The 17,042-nt window shown below is 40.1% G+C and overlaps 1 protein-coding gene across 1 annotated transcript in view; it reads left to right on the forward strand.

The window, feature by feature from the left end:
- yes1 (YES proto-oncogene 1, Src family tyrosine kinase) overlaps positions 1 to 16,345 on the forward strand; it is a 79,842-nt gene extending 63,497 nt beyond the window's left edge. The window contains exons 9-12 of the mRNA XM_007235292.4: positions 131 to 207; positions 3,749 to 3,902; positions 7,359 to 7,490; positions 11,635 to 16,345. Coding sequence (XP_007235354.3) covers positions 131 to 207; positions 3,749 to 3,902; positions 7,359 to 7,490; positions 11,635 to 11,843 — 572 coding nt within the window. The 3' untranslated portion in view covers positions 11,844 to 16,345. The remainder of the gene's footprint in view (positions 1 to 130; positions 208 to 3,748; positions 3,903 to 7,358; positions 7,491 to 11,634) is intronic.
- The last annotated feature ends 697 nt before the right edge of the window (positions 16,346 to 17,042 follow it).

Genomic DNA, 17,042 nt, shown 5'->3' on the forward strand with positions numbered 1-17,042 from the left:
GTGTTGGGGCATTACTAGAGAAAGGGGGAGTCCTAAGGAGTGGGTTGGGTAATTGGCCGTGTAAATTAGGGGAGATTGTGTATAGCCATTATGTCATAATCATCCTACCTCTTATTTCTGTCTCTCCTAGGGAGTTTGCTGGATTTCCTGAAGGAAGGTGAAGGCAAATATCTGAAGCTTCCTCAGCTGGTGGACATGGCAGCACAGGTAAGAGAGTAGCACCGTCTGTACACCATTTCCTCTGTGTGTTCCCTCCCCTCTGTTCTCAGTTAGTCAGCCTGTTAGAGTATACATGAAGCCAGCTGTTTTCTGCTCCTTCTGTCACCCGTCTGCACACCAATTTAGAGCGAGGGAATGTGTGGCAGAAGCCTGGAGAGTGGCGTGTCTCTAAGCGGCTGGCTCTCGCTTTCCTCCCCATCTGGCTGTCATATCTTTTTAATATCTGATCTGACATTTTGCCATTCACCAGTTTCTCCCAGGAACCCTCATCCTCATTTTCCACCTGATGCTTAGAGCACTTAACCTAACCTCTCCTCTTCAGGGACCACTTCACTCTAATCTGTCTGCTCACTTTTTCTCTCTGCTCTTCAGCCAGCTCCCTCCTTCTCATCCCATCCCATCGCTTCCTCTCTTACTCGAGCTTGTGCTTGCTGTCAGCACCACAGTGACTTTACTTGGCCCTTCAGCTCTACTTCTTTTCTCCAGTTACTGCCAGTCCCACTGAAAACTTTATTGGAAATGTGTACGCTGAGATGTCAGTTGTTAGTCCCTGAGCTTCCATAAAACATTGACTAGACAGTTTTTATAGGAATATTCTGCTGAAAACCAAGTTGAAATAGGTCAGCTTTGCTCTTAAACAAACATATACCCTATTGCTGATTAAGTTCAGTTGTATAGATGGTGTGTAATCCTGGTCAGTTAGCCAAGCTAAACAGCTAGCTGACCATATATAAACCATATATGACCATATAACAGTCCCAAATTGCAGTGTACAGTTGGAACTTAGTCAGTGAACACAATTCCACATTGTATCATAACTTTGACCTACATATCATGCTTTACTTTATATTTGATCTTGATATGTTTTTAATAACACAGAAGCGGAAGTGCAATATAGGCTATGTTACCGGTAGTGACTCCTTTTGCCATGCCATGGTAGAAAGTTTTGTTAGCTATACTTTACTAAATTAATTCTTTTTCAGCCGCTCTTTACATCTCTACCTTACATTTCTACACTACTATCTGATCTTTCTACTCCTTATATTTCAAAAATAGCCTTGTTACTCATATTTCATTTCAGCTTGTTTTTATTTCGGCTTCTCAACGTCTAATAAAAACTGTATCTAGATACATTGCTCTGTCCAGATAGAGTGAATCTGATTGTGGTTGGATAGTCTTAAATATTGGAGAGTCTTAAATATATACCATCTGACTCCATATTGGTTTATACACAATCCATCAGACCTGCACATTGTCACATCACACTTCACCAATAACATAGCAGACATATGTAGCCTAGTATGCAGATGATCCCTGTCAGAAAATGTACCAACTAAGTTACTTTAATATATTTGCATTGAACTAAAATGCATTCATTTTAAATTGAAATAAATGCATCTGAAACAGAAGTGGATTGAGTTGGAAAAGTTGTATTTTTTTTAACAAATATTAAGTCATAGACCCTCCTCAGTAAACTCACTAGGGCTACATAGTATTGTATGCAAAAATGTTGGCAATATGTTTAAATGTCATTACTGCACAATATCCTGAAATATTGTAATATAATTTTAGGGTCATATGGGCTTCAGGGTGTTTGTAGTAAAAGGAAAACCCACAATGTTCTCATTTTCTATTAAATATCTACTAGAGACAGATTGTATCTGCCCACTATAATTTATTTTTCTTCCATTCTAAATATATGGCGTGCATTATTAGTGTCATGACATGATCTATTACAATTTTGGCTTCTATTACAATCTGATGAAAATCTCAAATAGGGGTCTGCCATATATCATATATGCAATAATATCTTCTAAAAAAAAAAAAAAAAAAATCTATTTTTCAAAATTCAATTTTGTCTTATTGGCAAAAATTTTGTCATGGTAAAATGCTCTGAAATATTGTGTCATGATTTTAGGGCCATATCGCCTATCCCTAAAACTTGGCAAACTACAATGCCCACAAAGCACAGAATTTTATGATTTTTAACCCAATGCTCAATAAAAATAACTTTTTTCCCCTCTGCCTAATGTTTTATGATTTTTAAGGTAAAGCTGCCACTTCATTGTGAGGCAATGACCTGATTGTTAATCTCAGTCACATATAGTCTGATGTTTCTCTAAAATAAACACACCAAACCTGCTCAGAACAAGTTTTCTATTTAACACAACAAAAAAGCAACAGGGGAACGTTTTAGTTGATATTTCTGTGACTATTGTGGACTTCAGCTGACCCAGAATCTGCTGACTAAGGAGTTCCAGCACTCAAGAAAACTCCTAACTCAGGATGACTATGATTCTATGCTATAATTGAGTTAAAACTCATATAAATAAACTCTGATGTAAGACTGCACTCCATCACCCCAGCATGATCAGTTCTAGAGCTGTTAGGAAAACCCCCTCAAACAGCTCGGCCGGTTTTAGGTCTGTTAATAGTCCTAACTGAGACTATTCTGAGCTGTGCACTCTCCTTAATTAAACTGGCAATGCGTCAGTCGCTAATGCCTTCAGAGAAAGCTCATATAGTGGGCTTTCCTTAACTGAACCCACGATCACAGTGTTCCTGTGTTTGTAATCATTACAGGTCTCCTGAGTTGTTTTGGTCTTGTACACAGCAACTGAATCACGTTTAAATCATGATAAAATGTCTTCTCTTGGAAACATTTCTCACTTGTTTCAACTTATCAAGTCTTCTTAAGCAATATAAACATCTCTGCAGTGCTGAATTTGGTGGGTCAGCAATTTAGGGAAATTTAGGGAGCCAAAAATGCTTGTTGACTTGTTTTAACTCAATTTATCAGCATACATAAAAAGTAATTTTTCTTTGTCTGAATACAGTTAAAAACTGTTGATACATCCCCATTCTCTGTAAATTTAAGCAAATTGAGTTTGCGGCCAAACTTGGCGTGATCAATCAGATTTGGAAAAAAAAACAATAAGGATTATATTTTCTGTAGAATCTTATAACATGATAAGGATGCATCATCAGATATTAAAGAAACATGATGAAGTTAAAGCACTGACAGCTCTTGTCAACAGAGCAGTTTTTTCTTATTTCTCTAAATCGGCCTACTACCATTCTTCCGGTTCCATTTCCACACTCAGGGTTGCCAGGTATAGACAGTAGCATGCTAGAAGTGTGCTGCAGCCATGGAAATGGGTGAGCTGGCTATTTTTCATCTTAACAGGTAATCACTGAGCTTTAGCAATGTTGCTAACCAGAGCTGGGTAATTTACCACCACCACTAGCGTAGTACAGATGGGCATTTTAGACACTGAAACCTATAGAAATTTACTGATTAGCTACAAGGAAGGCTCATTGTCACTTGCCAATGTATGTCAAGGGCGGAGCATGTGGGACAGAAAACTCTTCTGTGTTTGGGAATTGGACTGCTGTAGCCGTTTCACACTCTCACTCGCATTTATTACTGATGCAGAATCAATTGTAACCAGACCACAGGCCTGCACTCACTAGCTGTAGTTAATCATGCTGGAGCATTGTTTTAATCCTGCCTTGTTTTCTCCTGCAGATTGCTGACGGCATGGCCTTCATCGAGAGAATGAACTACATCCACAGAGACCTGCGGGCGGCTAACATCCTGGTGGGGGATAATCTGGTCTGCAAGATCGCCGACTTCGGCCTGGCCAGGCTGATCGAAGATAACGAGTACACAGCAAGACAAGGTGTGTGTCTGTGTCTGCATGCTTTATAAAAAAAAATATTGCTGTTGTAAAATCTGCACGTACTTGGCTTAGTTCGAGTCACACAGTAGTTACATACAATTTTGGTTTTCATACTGCATGCACGTACATTTAATACTCTTTTTTTAACTGCAGGGCTTTTCAGCTTCCCTATCAAGTCCTAATTAAAAGCAAGATAGAGAACTGTGACATTTCACACCAACAGACTTGTCCAACATTACAATTGTGTTGTTAGCATACTAACTAACATCTGTGTCTCACATCTCAGCATTATGGCAGCTACAGGGCTTGTTCCACATTTCTACATTGTTGTTAGCACGCTGACTATAGGTCTCATTAGCCATCACTGCCTGTGTGTTAGCACGGTGGCTTTAGGGCTCATCTGATATCACTGCCACAGTGTTAGCATGCCAGCTACAGGGCTTATTCCACATTTCTACAGTGTTGTTAGCACGCTGACTATAGACCTCATTAGCGATCACTACCAGTGTGTTAGCACAGTAGCTTTAGGGCTCATCCAACATCACTATCATGGTTTTATCATATCAGGTTGTAAGAAGCAGTAAAGCCACTCCACTGAGGTGCAGCATTATACAGGAGTTTCAGCTTATTTCTTCAGCACTAGAGGCTAGAGTAGCATTAGCATTAGCCGCTAAATGCTATTTCCCTGTTTAGAGGTGAGTATTATTGGCCTGTAGCCTGTTGCTAACCCCGGCTAGGGCTGCTGTAGCAGCATTAGCTGCTAACTGCGCTAAGCACTAGCTCTTTTGTCATTCAGAGGCGAGTATATCAGACTGTAGCCTGTGTGTTTACCATGTTAAAACAAGCTATGTGGGACGAACTGCTAGCTAATATCGCCCTGGTTTACCGAAGCACTCGGGGTTCCTCAGCATAGCTCCGTCGGGTGGCATCAGCCGCTAACAGCTAGCGGTTAGCTGCTAATGCTGATGCTCCAGCTTTAGTGCTGGTGAAATTAGGGAATCTAAGCTTGCTGTAAACAATCGGAAGCACTTTACTCACCCAAATAAACAGGTTACAGGAGAAAAATCTAATTTGACTTTATAATAAAGTCTTTTTTTATTATTACAGTTTTGTTTACTTAGCTTAACTTCACTTTATTAGTTAGCTACCCCACCACCACCACCCAGCAGCGAGACGTGCTGAATTAGAAGTTTCTTATAGTGTCTCTTAAAATTCGCCTTATGATCCGGTGTGCCTAATGTATAAAAATAAACCAGCAAGTAGACATTCATTGATAGTGCACCTTATAGTGCGAAAAATTCAGTAATTGCTTTGGAAGAGTGTCTGCTTAGAGGCAGGGGCTGACTTTACATGTATTGGAGGAGGCATGTGGTAGTCCCCCCCCCCAACCCCCCCCCCCCCCGTGTTGAGAGCACTGTTAGTGATGGGGAGGACTAAGGGGTAAATGGGGTAATAGGCCTGCCAAATCATTAGAGAACATATAAAGGCTTCACACACTTCACAAGCACTGCAGTATATGTGGGAAGCATTGAAATAACTATTGTCATTCAGGATGTTGGGGTCAGTGTTTATTCACTTTGGCAGCTCCCTTGGTGTCACTAATAATGTGTCACCACGTTGTATCTTCTCATGATCAAGCTTCCCACCCCACCCCCCTCTCCCTCCTTCATCCCGCCGAAAGAACAAGCATAGCGATTAGAGTTTTTACTGGTTGACGTCAGTTTGTTTGCCCTCTGGGCCTCTAACCCTGGGTCGAGCATGGTCAGTGCTATCTTAAGGATAGCCTTTGGCCCATTAATGTGTGTGTGTGTCACAGATATGACAATGCGAATGCTGTCCTCACACCAGGCCTTTTCCTTCATACCCTAAACAAATATGATTATGTTGACTGTATGATTACCTACCTGGTGCTGGCAGGATCAGGTGTGCTGTCTGATTACAGTGCAGCTGATTGCTGAATTCCAGACTGACAGTAAACAGTAATTTTAAAGCTGAGTTTTTTTTTTTTGGAGAGGTTCTTGAATGTTGGTTGAGGTGAACTTCACGAACTCTAAACTGAATTAAGCTTTAAACACTTAAAGAAAAGGTGATTAATCTTTTATTAAATTGACTATGTATTTGGAGACCTCTCTGGTGAGGGTTTGTAATTACACTGAAAAAATATAAAGAGCAATTACATCCAACAAACCTATCAGATCACTCTTTATATATAAAATAAATATATTAGATTTTGCAAGGACACGTATATCATTCATTAGAATACAGTACCAGTCAAAAGTTTAATGGTTTTTTTTTTGTCTTTACTTTTTTTTCTTTTCTTTACTACATTGTAGATAAATATAAATATTAAAGACATCCCAACTATAAAGAAACACATATGCAATTATGAAGTACTGTATTTTTCGCTCTATATAAGGCGCACTTATAGTTCTTAATTTTTTCCAAAAATCATCAGTGCGCCAGTGTGTTCTGTATGATTTTTACAGTCAGGTGGTAAACAACAGTAAAGCCACTCCACCAAATTGCAGTGTTATTCAGAAGTTTCAATTTAGTTCTCCAGCACCTGTGCTGAAATAGCATTAGCATTAGCCACTAACCACGCTCGCTATTTCCCCATTCAGAGGGAAGTATTATCGCCCTAAAGCCTGCTGCTAACCCCGGCTAGCACTGCTGGAGTAGCATTAGCACTATCCGCTAACCACGCTTGCTATTTCCCCGTTCAAAGGGGAGTATTTTCAGCCTGTAGTCTGCAAGCCTAACCCTGACTAGCACTGCTGGAGCGGTTAGCCGCTAATGCTAATGCTTTAGCCTAGTGCTGAAGAAATTTGGGAATCTAAGCTTACTGTAAATAAACGGAAGCACTTCACTCACTCAAATAAACAGTTTTTAGGAGAGAAATCTGTGTAGATTAACATCCAGTGCTTGTTTGACTTTAAAAGAATGTTTTTTTGTTGTTGTTGTTTTTTGTTTTTTTAAACTTAGCTTAGTTTTGCTTAATTTAGTTAGCTACCCCCATCCACCACCACCCAGCAGAGACCTGCTGAATTAGAAGTTCCTTATAGTGTCTCTTAAAATGCACCTTATAATCCAGTGCGCCTTATGTATGAAAATAGACCAGAAAATAGACGTTCATTGATGGTGTGCCTTATAATATGGTGTACCTTTTAGTGCAAAAATGCAGTTTTTAATATTAATATTGAGAACATGTGTCCAAACCTTTGATTGGTACTGTATTTTGGCTCCTTCCAATTCAGGAATAATGCTACTTCTTTCAGTTGAAAAATAAATAAATAAGGACTGCTGCTTTAACATTCAAAGACAGTATCTGATAGGTTAGGCAAGGTTAGATGTGTTTATAGCCAAAGGCATGATGGCTGATGCTCCATACTAACAAACACAGCCTCAAGCACAATCACTTCTAACAGCTAAAGAGAACCTATCCCACTGTTCCTTCAGGAGCCAAGTTTCCCATCAAGTGGACAGCGCCTGAGGCTGCACTGTATGGCCGCTTCACCATCAAATCTGACGTCTGGTCCTTCGGCATCCTGCTGACAGAGCTGGTCACCAAGGGCAGAGTACCATACCCAGGTAAGCCCTGTTATAAACAGCACATCTTTTCATCTCACTCTCAGTTTCAAGTTCAGAGACTGATTGCAGCTTAAAACTTTGGGTCTGTTTCTTTAATATAGGAAATTTCTAGTGTAAATCAACAATATGTAGGTGTTGCTGGGATGTGTCTGGGATGATAAGCGTTTTTTGAAATCAAAGGAGTCAAATGTGACGTAAAAGCAGTTTAAAAAGGAAGGATGTTTTAACAAAATTAATATATATATTAGAATGTTTAAGTTGTAGTAAACCATACACTCTTATATCATACAGTTTTGTTACCTTTGTCACAAACTTAAATGTATTTTATTGAGATTTTAAATTGCAAACATCACTTCCTATGTCTTGGCACTCTTCCATAAATGCCAGATATTTGGTGTGTAAGACTTGAAATTGTCCTGTGGACAGATTCTAATGTTTGCAATGTGGCTCCAGTGCATAACTTAAAAAGCTAAACTTGAAGACAAAGCGTATAGCTTACTGCCAAATCTGGTGCAAAAATAAATATATGAACTAAAAATATTTTACTTTGAATAAATAAAGTATTAAACTGTAAATGGATTGTGTAGCCAACATAACTTGGTAACATTTAGTTTATTTCTATATACTTGTCATTGGAATGTGACTCAAGATCAGCAGATAATTTTTGAAGAAAACATTATTATTAAATTCATACATTTCAATGATATTTCAGCCAGGTCCCATATTCATGTGATTCCCAGCTTTTGAACAGTAGTGATTGTGATGTCATGCTGGGTGTTTAGGAGCATTTTGGAGCTCCATGCTGTTTAGAGCAGCTGCTCTAGTAATGTAGCTCACTAAGTTTAATTAACACCTTTACTACCAGCCTGCTTATCAAAAGCTATCTGCTGACCCTTTTTGAAGGGCATGGGTTTTTGTATACTGTACAGTAAGATGCACTGTATGTGCTGTCAACTGCGCCCCCTGCTGGAAAGCGCCGGGCACTGCTGGGCATGTTATGACTGATCGGAGGCAGCCATCTGGCACAAGCAGGCATGTGCCCTGACCAGCCACCAGTTTTTATTTACTGCCATCTGTGCTGACCAGCCTGTTTGCTGAACAGTGGCCTTCATGGCAAATCACTAACTGGGTTACTCATACTGTCTCATATATCTCTCCCTGTCTCACGTTCAGTCTCACTTTTGGTCTCAGTGTTTCTGTCTCCTGCACTCACTCCTGATCCCTTTTATTAAAATAAATAATACTGTATACATAAAACAGTGAAAAATAACTAATTACATATAGTTATATAGTCACTTATGTACATTTCCTTCTCTCTTGCTCGGTCTGTCTCACTCCTTCTTGTTCTTGCTCGGTCTTCTCTCGTGCACAGTCTCACACCTAGACCAGGTGTCTTTTGCTCTCTCTTGCCCGGCCTGTCTCTCGCTCTCGCCTGTCTCGTTTTTTCTCTTGCTTTTTCTCTCGCTCGGTTTCTCTCTCCGTGTCTGCTTCTTGCCCCCTTTATCTCGCGCTGTCTGTGTCTTGCCCTCTCTCGCGCTGTCTGTCTCGCCTGTCTCTTGCTCTGGCTCTCTTTGCTCGGTCTCTCCCATTCCCCCTTCTCTCTCTCTGCCTGTTTCGCACCCTCTTCTGCTTTGTCTGTGTCTTGCCCTCTCTTACTATGTCTGTGTCTGGCCCTTTTTCGCTCTGCCTGTCTCTCACTTTGCCTCTCTCTTACTCGGTTTCTCTCTTGCACTCTCTCTCTCTCCCTGTCTGCTTTTCGCCCCTCTATCTCTCTGTCTGCTTCACGCCTTCTCTCTTTCTCTGTCTTTCTGACTCTCTCTCTCTCTCTCTCTCTCTCTCTCTCTCTCTGTGTCTGTCTCGCCCTCTCCCTCTCACTCTATTCGTGTCTCGCCCTCTCTCTCTCGCTCTGTCCGTGTCTCGCCCTCTCTCTCTCTCGCTCTGTCTGTCTCGCCCCCTCTCTCGCTCTGTCTGTTTCTCGCTCTTTCTGTGTCTCTCTCTTGCTCTGCCTGTGTCTCACCCCCTCTCTCACTCTCTGTGTCTTGCCCTCTCTCTTTCGCTCTGTCTGTGTCTCGCTCTGCCTGTGTCTCGCCCTCTCTTTCGCTCTGCCTGTGTCTCGCCCTCTCTTTCGCTCTGCCTGTGTCTCGCCCCCTCTTTCGCTCTCTGTGTCTTGCCCGCTCTCTCTCGCTCTGTATGTCTCTCGCCCTCGCTCATGCTCTCTGTCTCGCCCCCTCTCTCTCGCTCTGTCTGTGTCTCGCCCCCTCTCTCTCGCTCTGTCTGTGTCTCGCCCGCTCTCTCTCGCCCTCTGTCTGTGTCTCGCTCTGTCTGTGTCTCGCCCTCTCTTGCTCTCTGTTTGTTTTGCACTCTGTTTTGCTCTCTGACTTTCGCACTTTTGCCCTCCCCTACCCACTTTCCTGTCTCATGCTCTTTCTCGCTCTCTTGTGGGGGTCTGTCTTGGTCTCATATTTTCTCTCCTGCTTGGACTATCTTCCTTTTGTCCATCTCTCATCTTCTCCTACCCACTCTGTCTGCCTTTTTCTAGCCCTCTCCCACCCACTCAGCCTTTTTTTTTTACCATTTACCATCTAGTTCACCCACTCAGTCTTTCACGTTTGCCCTCTGTTCCCGCTCAGTCTTCCTCCCTCTCCTTCTCTAATTCAGTGGATCTCTTTCACTTCCGCTCTGCTCAGTTGTGCATCATTAGAGCTGGTGAATAATAGATGAGCTGCTGATGTTAATTTGTGTGGTTGGGTGGGTATTCGTGTAATGACTCCTCTTGCTCATATAAAGAGTTTAAACGTTTGACTTAGACCGTCTCTGATCTCTCAGCGCTACAGAGTGTTCAGAGGTGTTAAAGGTCCGGGGAAGATGCTGGCTACAATAATGGAAAAGCCATTTACTATTTTGCCATCTTCTTCCGATTCTTTAGGCCTCTGTTGATAAAGCACTTTAACAGAGTGTTTGGATGCTGGAACAGTGTGTTCCTTCTGCAGTGTGTTTTCTTCTCAGCAGCTTCTCAAGCCTGCAGCTGTTAAATGTTTTATAACAGATTGACAAGTTATTGACTAAGATGATAGTGGACTAGATATGAACCTTTTTAGTACAGTTGTCTACTTGTTGTGATTACAGGCTTATGTTTAAAAGAGAGCTCAGTGTATTTGCATGCATGGTTCAGCAGAAGTAGACATTATTTATTATATTTATATTATATATTATATTATATTTAGCCACATTTATTGTGGCTATGATGGGATGCTCACGATTAGCAACAATACTCAAATAGACGGTGGCACTTAAGCTATGGTTCACTGATCACAATGGTGGTCTAATCTGAATAAAATTAAATCTTTGAGCATCCAGTACACCTTATAGTCTTAAAAATATAGTATATATTTTAACTGGATATCAAGACAGCTTGTAAAGTGTCTTAACAGGTAATAAACTGATACTAAGTGTGATGCTGAATGATTTATTTAATTTTTAGTTTTTTAGTTACTTAAACATGCTGGCTGGTATGCCTGCTGCCTCTGCAGGGAAAAAACAATAGAAAACGTTATAGAAAACATTACAATATGACTTCAAATAAATTAGACATTATTTGGTATACATTGTTTATTTTGCTTTTCAGTTTAATAGAACTTATTTATTTATTTATTTAAATTGTATTGTGTAAAAGTTGGGTTTAGCTTAAACTGCTTTAAGCTTTTAACTGTTTTTATTGTTAATATTATTATTTTATTGATCTCTTATCTTGTTTTGATCAGTTAAACCCCAAGTTTTATTTTTTTTATTATTATTTTTAGCTGGTTTTTTTTTTTTTTTTCATTCACTGTTATTTTAAATTCTTTTGAATTCTTCTCATTTAAAATGATTAAATGTATTTATTAACTGTCACGTCAATCCATGTTTTTGTAAATGCTTGGCTACTTTGAAAATGAGGGTTGCCCTCAATGTACTACCAAATCAAAAAAAAATGTTGACTGATTCATTGATTGATTTGATTATTTATTAACTAAAATTTAATTTGCTAAAAATTGGAACAACAAAAAAAAGAATTAAAAATACTTGGTCGGACAAATAATTTTAGTTGCCAAATTTTTGCTATTTCTGACCAGTATTCTGAGCTGTGTTTGTGTGTTTTCTGCAGGTATGGTGAACAGAGAGGTCCTGGAGCAGGTAGAGAGGGGCTACAGGATGCCGTGTCCGCAGGGCTGCCCGGAGTCCCTGCACGAGATGATGCGCCTGTGCTGGAAGAAAGAGCCGGACGAGCGGCCCACCTTCGAGTACATCCAGTCCTTCCTGGAGGATTACTTCACCGCCACTGAGCCACAGTACCAGCCTGGAGACAACCTGTAGAGACGTTCTCCATCTACAGGCCAAGCCAGACTACTACCACCACGGCCACATCCCAAACCAGCGCGCCACAGCAGCTGCAGCCTCAGCCAACACCAAGACCACCACCACCTCCTCCCATACGCCCTCACTGCACACTTCCTCTCAGAGGGGCCTCTCAAGCCTTCTCTCTCTTTCCATCACCCCATTTTTTTGTTTTAGTTTTTGAATTGTGATGAAAAAGCACCATTTTTGAAACAGTAGTTTGATTTGGGAATCACTAAGGATGAAGAGGAAGTGTTTAGCGAGGTGTGTACATTAGGGAAGTGTGTTTGTGTGTGTGTTTAGGAGTGTGTCTGTCTGTTAGTTTGTGTCTGTCTGGACTGGGACCAGGCTGTGCTTTCTCACGCACTCGCGCACTCTCTCTGTCTGTATTAACATCCTGAGAAGATGGTTCTGCAGAGTGAGGGAGCTGTGGAGTAAAGCAGTGAGCAACGAGTGCTGATGGCTGGTTCACCAGTTGCACAGACGTCTATTTTTCATTTTTTCTTTCTTCTTTTTGATCTTTTTGATCTTTACGAACAGTCGAGCATCCACCTTTTTTCCCTCATTTTTTTTCTTTCTTCTTCCTTTTAAAACCTCCCCACTCCTTATTTTCTTCCTATTCGTTTTTAAATCAAGGACATGACTTTTTTTTTTTTTCGTTTGTTTTATGTGATGTTACTGTCGATTTGATTTTGATTTTACATTTCATTTTCTTTTTCATTTCTGGTTCCAGTAGTTTCAGTAGTTTGTTTTAAGAAAAAAAAAAAGTGAAAAAAAAAAAGTGACCAATAACTGTGGTTGAAAACTGACAGCATTGCCTACAGCTGTCGGTTGTGCTGTCACTGAGCGATCGAGACTGAAGGACTGAGACAGAGTGAAAGTGATGGAGAGAAAGAGAGAGTGAGAAAGAGAGAGAGATATTGATGCTGTTGTGAATGTATGAGTGAAGTGTGAAGAGTTGTATGTGAATGAGATGAGCTGGAGGAGGAGAAGGAGAAGGAGGAGGAGGAAAGAAGAGTTTGATCCTGCAAGTTAAAAACCTGGGAGATGATACGTGGGTGAGATTTATGTTAATGTCAGTAATGAAAAAGAAAAAATCATGATGTAATGATTTCTTTGATTTATTATTTTCTTTCACCAAAATTTTTGACTTCTAATACATCAAATGGTGGTGGGCGGGGGGGACTGTTTATAATTTGTGCACATGGTTATTCAACAGAGATATTCTTCAGAATCTCTAAGGCTTAAGGAGGTTTCAGATGCAAAACCCTTCTTTTTAATGCTAATACCACACCTACAACCTATGGGGATTAGATGATCTAGTGGAAATCAGTGTTAAAGGGGGATTTATTTTCATTTTCCTTCAAGAAATTCATGAAATAACATAATTCAGTGCTGAAGATCTAAACATAAACACTTCATTCAGAATGGTTTGGTGTGAAACTGTGTTAAATTTATGTTCATGTTGCCAGTGTACATTTTTGTTTAAATGTGAGACAAATCTGATTACAAAAAAAAGCGATTGAGTGGGTTGAGGACTGACTAGGTTCAATTTCAAGGCTGCATTCACATTATCATTATTTTTTCACTTTAATATATCACAGATTTGAGATACTTTTATAGGTGGTCATAGATTTGGTCTTTATCCAATTTGTGGGCATGCGAAGAGACAGCTCATGAGCTAGCTCCAGTGTTGTGCCAAATTCAGACTCCCTACCAGAATCTGACTCCACTTCAAATATACACGTACAGTTAATGTATGCATGTTAGTCACAAGCTGCAGCCTCAGCTTTCTGTTACTGGCTAACAGAAGCAAACGCCTGCCGTTGTAGCTCATCTGCCTTGTGATTGGACGCCATTGCTCACCATAATTACACAGTGGTGGTCTGTCAACAAGGCAGGCATCTACAACTAAAATATAGATATATCATTTATTTATTATCCTAAATGAGTGAACAGTGTACTCCTTCTGTGTTCTGTGTTTTATATGCAACAATTGGGCCTTAATCTCTTTAAACCAGCCAGTAGTTTCATAACCATTTCTTGAAAACAGCTTTCTGTCACATTGCTGTAAAAGGTGATAAATGTCCTATCACCACTACTGTGAACAATTATGATGCTACCATTCTAAATGAACTTTTTTTTTTAAATTGATTAACACTTAAATGTCTGGACTGGAGTCTGATCCAGTTAGTTTTGGCTTCACACCAAAAAAAAAAAAAAAAAAAAAAAAAGAACTTTCCTAAATCCTGACATAACATAGGCTACATCCCTCTATACTTCACATTGGTTGGCGAGAAAAAATGTCACAATTGCAAATTTAAGTGCAAATTGTGTGCAACAGATTTTTCTCTGATTCTTTTTTTTATTTCTGTTTATAAAGCAGGGATAATCTACTGCAGTGTGAAACACTTTATCTAGAAGGTTCAGACTTTATTACACAAACCGATTACAGAAAGTTGTCAGTTATTAAACCAACCTAAAGAAAAAAGAACATTGAGGGAGCAAAATTGGCCCTGCTCCCTCCGGGTGGGTAGATGGCGCTCTCTCCCCACATCACTCCTAGGTTGATGTCTGCAGCACAGGGCGTCTGTGAGCTGATGTACCGGAACCGTGTTGCTGCGCTTTCCTCCAAACGCGCTGTGATGCTGCTCGCCAATGTTGCATCAGCAGCAGCTCAAAAAGAAGCGGTGGCTGGCTTCACATGTTTTGGAGGAAGTATGTGTTAGTTTTCACTCTCCTGGTGTGTTGGGGCATCACTAGTGATAGGGGGAGTCCTAATGAGTGGGTCGGGTAATTGGCCGTGTGTACATTGGGGAGAAAATGGGAAAAATTTGAAAGAAAAAAAAAAAGAAATTTGGGAGTGAAGGGTAGATAGAATCTGACAGATAGATAGAATTCATCAAAGCAACTCGCCAAATCACAACCAACATTTTACAAACAAATTAAAATATAGTATAGAAAAAGACGGCCCTCGTAGCCGGTGACACCAAGATATAGTGAAGTTCTTTAGTCCGCTCACTAAACTCAAAAACTAAGTTTAGTATGATGTGAAACCAAAACTGATCAGACAAAATATTCAGTACACAGTTTAAAAAAGGCATAAACCTTGGTCCAGATATTCAGGTGTAAACAACAAACGGATTCAAACCATGGAGAAAATGTTCCAAGTTTACAAACCTGTGCACTGATTTCAACCAGAGCAAACCAACAAACTATAGGTATGAAAACTCCCTTAATCTGTGAAAACACCAGGGTCCGACTCTAAACATGACAAATGCTGTAGTGCTTTCATTTACTCATACATATCAGCCCTGGATTCTGAAGATATCTGATCTGTTGTTGTGCTACGAAATGAGCCGTCACTTCATTTCTTATTAGAAGAACCACTGAGACACCTTTAGTTAACCAGTAACAGTACTCACATGCTTAACATCCACACCATCCTGCTGAGGACGCCTGATCTCGTGCAGTCGTCTTATTTCTGGAACTCTGTCGCCCTCTGTGGTCTGCTGTTGGCCAAACCTGAGGAGTTGTAGGACCCTGTGTATGTTACAGCTCTGAACAACTTCAGATAAGATGGGTTTACATACGGAAGCTTTTGACACTGAACTTCGGGTTCAACTTAAGCTGAAACGCTTCCGGTAACAACGCGCCTTCTTCCAGCCTGACTTGAGGAAAGAGCTTTAAGGTTCTTAACGTTTATGCGACACCTCATCTTCATCCTCATGCTGTGATAAATAAGTCCTTTCACTCCTTCCGTATGAAATGATACAATACGAAATGAAACATTACTTGGATGTGATTTCATAAACGGTGATTTTTAGTTTTTTAGTAGATGTTTCAAATGGACAAAGCAGATGATAATAATATTATAGTAGTGTATTAACAATCCATAACAGTTCTTACCTCAATAACAGTTCGCTACAAGTGGTGTGTATGTGTGTGCGTTGGTAAGACGTCACCAAAGCTGTCTTTGGTTTGGTTTCGTAATTTGGTTTAAAAGAAAATGAAAGGAAAGGATGTGAGATAAAGCTTAAGATGATAAAATGAGTTGGTATATGTTCACTCCTTCTTCAGATGCTCCTTTAGAGGTGTTTAGAGAAGCCTCAGCTTTTGTTCTCCACCATTGTGATTCCTTTTGTCCAGGGGTCAAGAGTTTCCTCATTGTTATGAAAATGAAAATCACCAAGCAATCCCCCTTTTTCACAGCACCTCCAACCCCCCTCCTTTTGTTTTTCCTTCTAGAAAGCCGTGGGGTGTTTTTTAAAAGGGCTATGGACTAAGTTTGTGATAAATCTTTAGTTCTTTCATGAGGACTTTTTTAAAGAAGAGATGCAGGCCAGAGCCTTGAGCAGGAACGGAGCGAGCGTGGAGGAGGAGGAGGAGGAGGAGGTGGGCGATGCGACATGTTGGCAACAAATTACTAACCTGAAGAAATTTGTACAGTGAAAAATAAAAGTTTTACGTAATGCTTTTCACTTGCCTGCAGCTTTGTTTGTGCAACGGATCAAAAACACCAATACTAGCGTTATTCATTTGATGTGGAACCGGCACGCTCTGGTTCGTGACCCTCATTTTGAACCGATTTGCCACGTTTCCACTAACAAAAGTAGGTTCTGGAACCAGAAACGTTTGTTGCAAAGGGGGCTGTGCAATGCCTTCTGTTGATGACGTATGATGTGACATTTTTACGGATCCACTAAAACTAGGTTCGCTGAAAAGCGACGTTACGTTGGTGGAAAAGTGCTATACTTGATTTTTTTTTTCTTTGGTTCCAAATTTTCATCTGACCATAGTTTTGTCACAATAATTTCACAAATTTTTACATGTACTGTATTATATTAGGGCTGTGTATTGGCAAGAACTTCGTGATACAGTATGCATCATGACAGAGGGGTCATGATTCTGTAAAGCTCTGAAAAAAAAAATGAGACCACTTTAAAATTCTCTGATTTTACTATTTATATGTATATGTTTGAGTGAAATGAACATTGTTTTATTCTCTAAACTACTAACAAAATTTCTCCCAAGTTTCAAATTAAAACATTGTCATTTAGAGCGTTTATTTGCAGAAAATGAGAAATGGTCAAAATAATGAAAGAATAATGCAAAGAACACATCTTGGTATTGTATTGATTTATAAACAACAATAGCACCTGCCCATTTGGCTCTTAC

The sequence above is a fragment of the Astyanax mexicanus genome, chromosome 8 (genome assembly GCF_023375975.1).
Source record: "Astyanax mexicanus isolate ESR-SI-001 chromosome 8, AstMex3_surface, whole genome shotgun sequence".
Lineage (NCBI taxonomy): Eukaryota > Metazoa > Chordata > Actinopteri > Characiformes > Acestrorhamphidae > Astyanax > Astyanax mexicanus.